This window comes from Apodemus sylvaticus, chromosome 1 (genome assembly GCF_947179515.1).
Source record: "Apodemus sylvaticus chromosome 1, mApoSyl1.1, whole genome shotgun sequence".
Lineage (NCBI taxonomy): Eukaryota > Metazoa > Chordata > Mammalia > Rodentia > Muridae > Apodemus > Apodemus sylvaticus.
In genome coordinates, this window is record NC_067472.1 from 45,955,927 (window position 1) to 45,968,822 (window position 12,896).

The 12,896-nt window shown below is 35.6% G+C and overlaps 1 protein-coding gene across 3 annotated transcripts in view; it reads left to right on the forward strand.

Moving 5' to 3' along the window:
• The window catches only part of Vps13a (vacuolar protein sorting 13 homolog A), a 172,800-nt gene that overhangs the window by 85,937 nt on the left and 73,967 nt on the right, over window positions 1-12,896 (forward strand). For all 3 annotated transcript variants that reach the window (XM_052188728.1, XM_052188738.1, XM_052188745.1), the window contains exons 36-41: window positions 2,430-2,554; window positions 3,230-3,399; window positions 3,794-4,008; window positions 5,508-5,740; window positions 8,169-8,261; window positions 9,116-9,472. In XM_052188728.1, the coding sequence (XP_052044688.1) occupies window positions 2,430-2,554; window positions 3,230-3,399; window positions 3,794-4,008; window positions 5,508-5,740; window positions 8,169-8,261; window positions 9,116-9,472 (1,193 nt within the window). The remainder of the gene's footprint in view (window positions 1-2,429; window positions 2,555-3,229; window positions 3,400-3,793; window positions 4,009-5,507; window positions 5,741-8,168; window positions 8,262-9,115; window positions 9,473-12,896) is intronic.

The following is a 12,896-nucleotide window of genomic DNA, read 5'->3' on the forward strand; positions in this document are numbered from 1 at the left end:
GGTGCCTAGATGTTATGTAAATATGGCTGATTCTGACTGCAGCACCAATCCCTGAGCAAGTAGGCTTAGGTAGGGTACTAGGGTGGTTCTGAGTAAAATCATATCCTGATTTTATTTATTATATGTCATCCCAAATCTCTATTTTTAAAGTAAAATTTGATAATTCACAATGTCTGCTTTTCAAAAACCCTGAAATATTTTATAGCATTACTGCTCAGAATCATGCACAAAAGTCAGTATAATATGAAATCCATTTTTTATTGTTAAATGAGTGGTACCAAATGAGGTTAAAGCAATAGAATACAGACATAAAGGAAACAAAGATAAGCAAAGCATTGTATTGCGAATGAAAAGGAAGAGGCACACTGAATTCTAGTGAAAGTAGGCTGACAAATAGATCAGGGGCTTCATAAGGACTTTGCAGTGAAGTGAAAATAATAATAAAGTGGGCCCTCCAAAGATAGAAAAGAATTCTTGGAGACTTCTTTTTTCAAGTACAAGGTACATGATTGCTCATTTTTTTCAAAATAGTATTGACCGGAGTATTAGAATATAAGTGTTGAAGCACATGACCCGAGATAATAACCTATAGTGTAAAAGGATCAAACAGCAGGGATGGAAAAAATGAGATAAACTTAAGAGTAGTGCTTCAGTTCAGAAGTTTCAGTCCCAGTATGCCAATTTTTAGTGGTAGAAATACCTCAGAGGTATTTGAAAGAAGTAACTTAGTTCAACCCGCTCCACTTAGGAAGCCTGCTCTCAGCCTTAGAGAACACACAGCAGGGTGAACTAAGACTCAGAGCAAACTCAATTTACTGAAATGTTAGGCCTAAAACAGGTAAGACTTTTAAAATTTCAGAGAAAACACTCTGCCTACGAGAGGCTTATAAAGAAGACTAAAAAGAAAATTGGTTTTTGCTGTTGTGGCTTTTTCAGTAAACATGGTAAAGTAGGACTGCTGAATTAATTATAAAAGACAGTGGAACTATTAAGTTGACTTTGGAGCTAGGATTCTGTACACAATCAAATATTACTCCCAAATGTGAAATCAAAATAATTCTGTTGTAGTAACTTACAGTTTACTTAAATCCTTTCAAATCCTAGGAAAATAAGACACAGGAAAGAAGAAAATAAATCAAACAATAGTAGTAACCTCAAAGAATGATAGGATCCCTATCATCTAGCCCTGTGGCTAGAGAGTCAGTTTCATTGGAGAGGCGTTCACAGTGCTTTATGGTTCTGTAGTTCAGTGTTGGATTATTCCATTCACCTCCCTCAGAATGCTTGGGCGGGAGGCTAAGTGGACTAATGTTCTCAGACAGACTTGGTACTGCTCAGGGAGAGTGCATACTTAGTATGCACCAGACCCTGGCTGTGACCCCTGATAATACAAAAGGAAGAGGAGGGGATCAGTATTGATTGCATAAAGGATGTGTTATGATTAAACGAAAAAGAGTATTAACATATGTTCTATGGGGTCTGGTAAGGTGTGGGGGAAGGGCCCATGCCTAGACATCCCTTCCCCTTGAGGGACCAGCCACAGGACAGTCAAGTATAAAATAGAGTTATTCAGGGCATGGGGAGGGGAGTTAAGAGAGTAGTAGAGGAAGAGAGAAAGACAGAGAAAAGGAGAGAATAGAGAAGTAGAGGCTGACCATGACAAGCAGAATAAGGATAAGCATGAGTAGATGTGAGTAACTTTACGCAGCAGAGATGAAATGTACATATGAAAAGAAAGAAAAAAAAGGAGGGGGGCTGGAGAGATGAGATGGCTCCATTTTATTTGTTATCACTCTTTTAAAAATATTAAATTATTCAGTTGGTACATATATATTCCATTTTAAGTAAATTTATCTCAGTTAAATTACCTGAAATATTAGTACCTTTGTCTGAAGTTAGGTTAAAAGAGAATTAGGAATTGTTTTGTTTGTATTATAAGTTAAATTAGTATTTGCATGTGGATATATTTTGATTTAAAACTTAAGTATATAGTAAATAAATGTTTTGAATCCCAATTAGAACAAATTTTAAAATAACTAAAATACGTTGTTTTGTCTTAGTTTCTTAGTAAAATTTGAATAAGAACTATTAGATACTATATGTATATACATATGCATATGTATAAATATGTTTTAAACATTTTATTTAACCTTCAAATTAAGTCTCATGTTCATGATTCTAGATTTATGAAAGGATTATAGTTTCTCAAGAGGAAACAGAAGTTCTGAGTGTTTAATTCTTTCTCTTTCATTGCTATGAGTTTTAATCCAGAGTTCCATGTGTGAGTTTTAACCTTTTTAATTTAATTTTATTTAAATTGAATATCATTTTATTGCACCCATTAATCAATAATTTGATAAGTCTCAAGGGTACTTTGATTACCTGGTCTTAGGATTGTTTTCTCTTAGTCCTTATCTCTAATTTATCAGCTACTACAATGACTGCTGCTGTGGTGGAGGTACATCCACAGGCTTCTCAAGTTAACACAACACTGAATGTGAGCTTCCGGACTGATTATCTCACCATGACACTCTACAGTCCAGGGCCTGATCAGGTAAATGAAGAATAGAAACTATGTTTATATTTGTAAAGAAATTATGTAAATAAAAGGTATAGAACTAATTACTAATAGTTCTATTAATTAATTGTTAATGTTTTGTGTGAATTTTGTAGTATATGTTCTTTTGGCAGAAAGATTGATATTTTCAATAATCTCATATATTTTTATTAAATTACCTTTTATATAATAAAAATATGAAAAAAATTGAAAGTAGTACATACATATTTTTAACCTTTTCTTTAGAAAGCCACTTGAAAATAGAGGATTTGGGACTTATAGTGCTGAGCACTAGAGTCTGGCTAACAAGCACAAAGTCCTGGGTTCAGTCTAGCATTTGGAAAAGAATAAAAAGAGAAGGACCAGGTATAGTGGCACACACCTTTAATCTCAATACTTGAGAAGCAGAAGCAGGAAGTTTTGTGAGAGTTCAAGGGTAGCATGGACTTCAAAGTATAGCCAGGGGCATACAACCCTCTCAGCAACAGCAGCAACCACCATCACCACCACCACCTACCTCATCATCATCATCAAAGAAAATTAAAAGAGAAAGAAAATAGAGAAGTTAATGGTTCATATAGGCCAGAGTCCTAACTTGTAGATAGTCCTATTGTGAAGTATACTTTGGTCCTCTGTTTCTGTGTAATTTTTATGTGGATTCCTTTTCTACAGGACTCCTTTACAGATGTTCGTGACCCTTCTCTAGAACTTGCTGAATTTAAATTGGAGAATATTATAAGTAGTTTAAAAATATATACAGATGGTTCTACAGTCTTCTCTTTCTCATTAAAAAACTGTATTTTAGATGATAAAAGGTCACATGTCATGAAAGCTACTCCTAGGTATGTATTATTGTCATTTTGAGCTGTTGAGCCTCATTCCTGTAGATCTCCCTGTGAGAAAGTGCCTTCCACTCCAAGTGAGGGCTTGAGAACTGTACTTCACTGCGTCATGATACGTGGTCGCATTGGGAATTTTGATGGAGGTCTTAAAATAAGGAGAAATAGTGTAATTAGATGGGAAAGATAGAAGAAAAGATAAACTAACATCCAGAACTCGATGATTTTTAGATATAGTTTTTCCCCTTTGTGAAACATTTGTATTCCAAAAAATTTATAAGTTCATTATTCCCAGGATAAATGTTCCCAGACCATTTGTTTGCTCTCAGTAAGTTTTATTACTGTGCTTGGTTATTTTTAAGTTACCCAACCATACACCTTGTCATTTTGTTTTCAGAATGATAGGACTGACTGTTGGCTTCGACAAGAAGGACATGGTGGATGTAAAATATAGAAAAGTCAGAGATGTTGTTGTGATGGATACAATTGTCCAAGAGATGTACGTCTGTGCGAGTGTGGAGTTCCTGATGACTGTTGCCCATGTCTTTTTTGATGCCTATGTGACTAGTACGGCTTTAGAAACCAGTGTTCAGACACGAACTACCAGAGAAGGTTAGTTACCAAATCAAATCTTAATGTCTGTACTGCTACAACTACAGTTACCATGATTAGACTTTTCAATAATCAGAGTAAATACATTAATAAATTAAAAATCTATTTTCTTAATAAGAAAAAACCTTAATGTGTTTTCTAAGAGAATATGCAGATTTTATTTTTAACATAATATTTTTATTATTTTGGGAATTTCACATCGTGAACCCTACATACTCAGTTTGTGTTTTTTATGATGCGTTTTGATTTTGTGTTTTTGAGACAGGAACTCAGGTAGCTCATGCTATACTAAGACTCACTGGTGAAGCTGAGGAACTTTTTTTTTTTTAACTTGGAGTGTTTCTGTATTTTATTTCTTTTTATTATTTTTTATTAGATATTACATTTACATTTCAATTGATTTCCCATTACCTGGTTCCCTACCCCCTGAAAATCCCATAAGCTGTCTCCTCTCCTCCTGTTCCCCAATCAACCCTCTTCTGCTTCCCTCTCCTGGTATTCCCCTATATTGTGGCATTGAACCTTTCCAGGACCAAGGGCCTCTCCTCCCTTTTGATGTCCATCAATGCCATCCTCTAATGCCTATGCATTTGGAGCCATGGGTAACACCATGTGTACTATCTGGTTGATGGTTTTGTCCCTGTGAGCTCTGGGAGAACTGGGTGGCTCATATCATTGTTCCTCCTATGGTGCTGCAAACCTCTTCAGCTCCTTGGGTCCTTTATCTAGCTCCCCCATTGGGGACCTTGTGCTCAGTTCAATGGCCAGCTAAGTGTCCCCCTCTTTATTTGTCATGTACTAGCAGAGTCTCCCACGTGACAGCTATATCCAACTCCGGTCAGCAAGTATTTGTTGGCATTGATGATAATGTCTGGGTTTTGTAACTGTATAGCTGAGGAACTTCTAATCCTCATGCCCCTCTTCTTCCTCACTGCCTGGTAACAAGAAGTACCACTCTGCCTGGCCTTCATTGTTTGAAGGTGTGAATATGGGATATGAAATTATGAGACTTGAGTTAAGTAATTGTTCTCTGTAGTCAGTAACAAGCAGGAGAGATAACAAGCCAACTGCTATTTAAAATTAAACATATTACTTTAATTTGAAGAATTCATAAACTTTTACAATCACTTTTAGCTTTTACTATATAGTTTTTTGTTATCCTTTTGTATATTCATTATGATATAGTTGGGAGAGTGTTGAGGTTGGAAATTTTATTTAGAGCCAATTCTGCCATTACTCAGCAGAGACTTGTTTCCCATCCTCTGATATGTAAGTGAATGGGGGTTTGATGGGGGAGCGTGTTCAGAGCATATACACAGCTTGGTCTGCTTACATTCCCACAAAGGAGGATTGTGGGGAGCATAACTCCTATCTCAAAAAGAAATGCACAATTAATGCCTTTGAGATGCCTTTATTTTTTACATTTAACTCCCTATTCCTCATAAAATCTTCATAAGTAATGTTTGTAATCAAAATGTATGTGTTTATTTTTATTTTAGCACCTGCACATGAATCAGGGAAGTGGGAAATGAATATTCTTATTAAAAACCCAGAGATTGTATTTGTGGCTGACATGACAAGAAATGATGCTCCTTCCTTAGTTATTACAACACAGTGTGAAATTTGCTACAAAAGTGAACCTGCAAACAATACAATGACTGCTGCCATTAAAGATCTCCAAGTCAGAGCGTGCCCATTTCTTCCAGTCAAGAGAAAGGGCAAAGTCACCACTGTGAGTTTAGTATCTAATAATCTACTTAATTGTAATTTATTTTGGGGGTTACTGTAACCTCTTTAGAAAATGATTACTGCCTTTCTTTTTCAGTCTTGTTAAAATTGACTATTGCTGTTGTTCTCAAAGCTACACGTGGTGGCTCATGACTAAGAAATAGAAAGTGGAATCTATGACTCAGCTGTCTGGAGATTATGCTTCTTCCAGTCACCTTGCCCTTTTAGCTTAGATATAGCTATTTAACCTTGAAAGACTAGGAGTTAGACACCCTCATAGGAAGGCAGTATAGTGAGGGGCCATGCCTGGGTAGTCCTCATGCTCCTGCCCCAAGACACAAACCTGGCAGCCTAAACCATAGGCCCCCTGTTTATTATTCAAGGAGTTCGAGACCAGATCAGTACATGTTTACACAACAGTAGTGGACCAGTCCAGAATCTGTGAGCGGGAAAGTGCTGCTGGCAATCCTGTGATCCAAACTGCATCTGTATTCTAACAGTGTATTCTTACTCCTTCCTCACCCAGTCAGTAAAGCACAGATAAGTCTAACTTTACAGAATTATTCATCTTATGTTTTCAAAATTAGGATACTAAATAGTCTGCTATTAACAAGACACCTGCCCTCCCATAGTTATAGAGCACAGTAGACATATACTTCTCTTTCTAGAAACATGATAATTAATGATGGTTAGTGCTGAAGCAAAGAACACTCTTGGTAGAAATATCACCAAGAACACTGTTCCTACCCCAAAGAATATAAAGAACATGGTATAGGAAAGTTGAGGGATGTTTGTCTTTTGTTACTTAGAAAGTGGAATTTGTGATAAACTTTTTGTATATAGTTAGTTAGGACAAATACCAAGTTTTCGGGTTTCTTCCTGTAAATAGCAAAACTATAGAAAGTAGAAGGCAAAAGAGAAAATTTAAACACAAAGAACCAGGACTTAATGCTTTCAATAATTCTCTGCCTTTCCAAATTGGGGAAAAAAAAAAAACCCCAAGGTCTGAACATCATAAATGGAAAGGAATAAGTGTAAAGGAATAGTGTAGAATATGACTGTGGAACTATGCAGTCTTTCTCTAATGAGACCCTTAGGAAACTGTGGAGAGAGTGAAATATCTATCACTTGAGAGAGATGTGAATATCAAAAGCCTGGAAGTTACAATTCTGCCTGCCGTAATTAGGAAAAGGTTAATTAATTAATTATTCCAGAATTATTTAGTGAGTTTAATGTACTTTAGCTTTTCCTAGTGCTTTGCTGCTTTAACTTTTCCTATGAGATTGGCCTGTTTATACCCATTGTTCTGTGGAACAGATAGTATGATAAACTTTTGTAAACTGAAATAATGACATAATATAGCCAGAGCTTCATGTGTTTTTCAAATATTTAAGCATTTTTTTTTAATTTTGGTGTGTGTGTGTATATGTGCATGATAATATTAGCCACACTGTTCCTTATGATTTTGAATAGTCTTACCAGTGTTTGCTATGCTTATTTAAACTTAGTCCATGTCAGATAAACACCTAAGATTACCTAGTGAACTTTCAGAAGGAAATAAGTGGTACATCTTCTTACCAGCAAGACAAGTGAAATAAAATGAGGTTGTTTTGCTATTTAGCTGGTGTGACTGAATCCTCAGAAAATAAGTACAGGGGAAATTCTGCATTTTACTTAAGGGATACAACTTGAAGATGCCTAAGGTCATGACCTGAGGATTTGCAAGCTGAGTAGTCCAAGCTTAGTATCTTTCTTGTAATTACAGTAAAGGTATCACTTAGGGTATTAGTCTTCTGAAGTGGTGTTTGGACCAGATGATCTCCCTCAGAACTAAGTTTTCTTAGTTTTGGTAGGAGATTCTCATTATCACATTAGGTTCTCCCTAGACTTCTTTTAACATCATTTCTTCTAGGCCAGAGTAAATGACCAAAAAATTCTTACCAATGCTAGGAACTACAGTACCTTTGAGAACTGAAGTAATAGCAGCATTGATGTATGCTTAGATCATTAAGAACTACCTGATAGGTTGCCTTTGTATATTTCAAAACCTCCCTATCATTAGCGTGTGCCACTAATCTTTGAGATAAGTGCCACAGATCAGTTGATGTGACTGTGTGTGACTGGCTTGTGTGTTCATGCCCAAGATCAGAAATATTTTTGTTACCATTCTTGCAGATCTCAGCCTTCACTACGATGTTCTTAGACTTTTTCAAATAAATGTCAGAATTGGGATGTGGAAGATAAATGCTGCTTTTTGCATTGTCATATTTATATTATTGCTAATATATTTGTTCATACTTTTTTATAACAAATAATAGTGTGTTGATTCACTTTTATAATATTTACCTTTTAAACATAATTATTCTTTGAAAAGACTTTAAACAGAAAAATTTGAACACTTAAATATGAGTTTAATGATTTTTATTTTGTAGGTTTTGCAGCCTTGTGACTTGTTTTATCAGGCTACTCAGTTAGGCACAGATCCACAAATGATTGACATATCAGTAAAATCTCTTACACTAAAGGTAAGTTAAAACAAACACTTAAAGTTGATTTGCTGATAGGTTTGTCTCAGCTACTCAGGAAGCTAAAGTAGAAGGTTGTGAGTTCTCAGGTCTGTCTGAAGCGCAGAGCACTAAGCTTTAAGCCAGTTTGCGCACTTTAGTGAGACCCTGTCTAACCACTGCTAGTGCCACCAGAAAGGGCCTGAGGATATTGGTAATGCACTTGTAGCATTCACTGGGACCAGGTTGGACCCCTGGTTCACAAAATGAATAAATAGTTTTAGAAGCATATATGTTAACTTTATAAAATGTTATTAATGAAATCTTCATGATATAGGCTATATTTTATTGACTTAGGACTGTTTTATAGTTGATATCTAGTATACATATAATTGTCATATTTTTTAAATAATTTTTTATTTTCAATATTCTTGGTTTACATTCAAAATGATTTTTCCCTTTCCCGGTTCCCCCCTCCCCATAAGTTCCCTAAGCCCTCTTCCTTCCGCCCATTCTCCTATCCACCCCCTCCTACTTCTCTGTCCTGGTATTCCCCTACAATGCTGGAACAAGCATTTTCTGGACCAGGAACCTCTCTTTCCTCCTTCTTGGGAGTCATTTGATATGTGAATAGTGTCTTGGGTATTCAGAGTTTCTGAGCTAATATCCACTTATCAGTGACTGTATTTTAATTGTCATATTTTAATTGGTTTAATATTAACAAGATTTAAAAAACATTTTAACAAACTTATCTAAATTTTTTGTAGTAGAAAATTATATTATCTACAGTACATTTCTATTTTAACCTTAATTGAATTCTTCATATTCATTTAGCAAATATATGTAATCCATTTTTTATTTTTTTTTCCAATTAGGTTTCACCAGTTATCATAAATACCATAATAACTATTACTTCAGCACTTTACACAACTAAGGAAACTGTCCCCGAAGAAAACACTTCTAATATAGCACATTTATGGGACCAGAAGGATACAAAGAATCTAAAAATGTGGTTTCTTGAAGAATCTAATGAAACTGAGAAAGTAGTTCCCACAAATGAAGTGATGCCGGGAGGGGAGACACTGAACTTGCATATTGATTCCATTTTTATTGTTCTTGAGGCTGGAATTGGCCATAGAACAGTGCCGATGCTATTGGCAAAGTCATGCTTTTCGGGAGAAAGCAAAAACTGGCGGACTTTAATAAATCTTCACTGTCAGCTTGAACTGGAAGTAAGTGTGTCTATAATTTTTCAATTTTTTTAAAATGCTTCACATAGAATATTCAGTATCTTTATATCATTGCTTAAATTGACTTTATTATAAATAATGATACTAACTTTAAAGCTTTTAGGAAAAAAACTTACAAATTTATTCTCTGGAGTGGTTGCTTGTGTGTGTGTGTGTGTGTGTGCATACATGTATATTGATTTTACATATCCATACTACATACTTCAGCTGGTTTTATTTCCTTCAGAGTTAATGCACTGGGGACAAGGAAGACAGCCCGGCAGTTAGGAGCTTCTTGCTCTTCCAGAGATCAGAGTCTGGTTCCTAGCACCCATATCTGTCAGCTCACAACAGCTGACAACTCTGCCCCTGCCACCTCTGGGGGAAGCTGACACCTCCTTTGAACCTGGGATATATTGACACAAACACATATATGTATATGTAAATAAAATGAAAATCTTTTAGTGAGATATTAATAGATAGTTGTTTAGAGTGAAAATTCTTATTTCTAAGAACTAAAATTTTCTTTGAAAAGGTAGATTAAATTTATGAATACTTGGGTAAGCTCTTTAAAATCTCTTATTAAAGCATCACTATTGGGGATATTGTTGAGGTGTGGAGTGGTTGCTTAGCATGTATGAGGCCTTGAACACCAATACTAAACACAACAAAAAATTTTTAAAGAGGAAGAATTACAGAAAATATATTTTACCTTAGAATTTATGAAATCATTTCCATGGATATTTCAGATAAAATTAATTATTAAAGAGACTAGAAATACGGGTCAGTAGTGAGATATATGTATGTATAACACTAATCTTAATACCAGTGCTGCAGAAACAGAAAAAATACATATAGTTGTCTCCAGCGGTAAAGTTATTACACTTCATATTTATTGGAAAATAATCTAGTAGTCTACATTATAATAGTGAGGGTGAAATTTTAACAGCTTCTGTTTTTACATGAAATGAAAGAGAAATGTGTCCCAATTGTGACTACACTGCAGATTTTCCTTTCTTTCTTTCTTTCTTTCTTTCTTTCTTTCTTTCTTTCTTTCTTTCTTTCTTTCTTTCTTTCTTTCTTTCTTTCTTTCTGTCTGTCTTTCTTTCTTTCTGAGTTTTCTTCTTTCCCTTTATTTTCTACTTATCAAGTCCAGTTTGTGTTAGCTAATTTGGGCACGAGGCTTGCCAAGGTCTGTGGCCTTTCTATAAGGAATAAAATCATTTATTTATTTATTCATTTATTTTATACATAGCATTTAATTAGTCATTATATGATGATACAAGAACTCCCCTCTGACTTTCAAAAATATTCATGAGAAAAAGATGGTTAGCTAGGGGCAAAAGGAAAATGAAGAGATGGTTAGTCTTTGCAATTTCCATCAATATATTAACCTTCAGTTACTAAAACATGATTTTTTTCTCTTAAACTAATGGCCTAAAATATTTGGCTTAATTTTCTAAAATTAAGAACTGGAATATATAATGTAAAATTTATTTATTTATTATTATTTTTTATTCAATATATTCTTTTTTTTTATTCGATATATTTTTTATTTACATTTCAAATGATTTCCCCTTTTCTGGTCCCCCACTCCCCGAAAGTCCTATAAGCCCCCTTCCCTTCCCCTGTTCTTCCATCTACCCATTACCACTTCTCTGTTCTGGTTTTGCCCTATACTGCTACACTGAGTCTTTCCAGAACAAGGGGCCACTCCTCCGTTCTTTTTGTACCTCATTTTGATGTGTGGATTATGTTTTGGGTATTCCAGTTTTCTAGGTTAATATCCACTTATTAGGGAGTGCATATCATGATTGATCTTTTGAGACTGGCTTACTTCACTTAGTATGATGTTCTCCAGCTCCATCCATTTGCCTAAGAATTTCATGAATTCATTGTTTCTAATGGCTGAATAGTACTCCATTGTGTATATATACCACATTGTTTTCATCCATTCTTCTGTTGAGGGATACCTGGATTCTTTCTAGTTTCTTGCTATTATAAATAGGGCTGCTGTGAACATAGTAGAGCATGTATCCTTATTACATGCTGGGGAATCCTCTGAGTATATGCCCAGGAGTGGATAGCAGGATCTTTCGGAAGTGAGGTGCCCAGTTTTCTGAGGAACCGCCAGACCGATTTCCAGAGTGGTTGTACCAATTTGCAACCCCACCAGCAGTGGAGGAGTGTTCCTCTTTCACCACATCTTCACCAACACCTGCTGTCTCCTGAATTTTTAATCTTAGCCATTTTGACTGGCGTAAGGTGAAATCTCAGGGTTGTTTTGATTTGCATTTCCCTAATGACTAATTGAGCATTTTTTAAGATGCTTCTCTGCCACCCGAAGTTCTTTAGGTGAAAATTCTTTGTTTAACTCTGTACCCCATTGTTTAATATGGTTATTTGGTTTTCTGGGGTCTAACTTCTTGAGTTCTTTGTATATATTGTATATTAGCCCTCTATCTGATGTAGGGTTGGTGAAGATCTTTTCCCAATTTGTTGGTTGCCGATTTGTCCTTTTGATGGTGTCCTTTGCCTTACAGAAACTTTGTAATTTTATGAGGTCCCATTTGTCAATTTTTGATCTTAGAGCATAAGCTATTGGTAATCTGTTCAGAAACTTTCCCCCTGTACCGATGTCCTCAAGGGTCTTCCCCAGTTTCTTTCTGTTAGCTTCAGAGTGTCTGGCTTTATGTGTAGGTCCTTGATCCATTTGGAGTTGAGCTTAGTTCAAGGAGACAAGGATGAATCAATTCACATTCTTCTGCATGCTGACCTCCAGTTGAACCAGCACCATTTGTTGAAAAGGCTATCTTTTTTCCATTGGATGTTTTCAGCCCCTTTGTGGAGGATCAAGTGGCCATAAGTGGGTTCATTTCTGGATCTTTAATCCTGTTCCATTGATCCGCCTGCCTGTCACTGTACCAATACCATGCAATTTTTAACACCATTGCTCTGTAGTATTGCTTGAGGTCAGGGATACTGATTCCCCCAGAATTTCTTTTGTTGTTGAGAATAGTTTTAGCTATCGTGGGTTTTTTTTTTTTTTATTCCAGATGAATTTGAGAATTGCTCTTTCTAACTCTATGAAGAATTGAATTGGGATTTTGATTGGTTTTGCCTTGAATCTGTATATTGCTTTTGGCAAAATGGCCATTTTAACTATATTAATCCTGCCTATCCATGAGCATGGGAGGTTTTTCTATTTTTTGAGGTCTTCTTCCATTTCCTTCTTCAGAGTCTTGAAGTTCTTTTCATACAGATCTTTCACATGTTTGGTAAGAGTCACCCCAAGGTACTTTATACTGTTTGTGGCTATTGTGAAGGGTGTCATTTCCCTAATTTCTTTCTCAGCCTGCTTATCCTTTGAGTATAGAAAGGCTACTGATTTGCTTGAGTTGATTGTATAACCAGACACTTTGCTGAA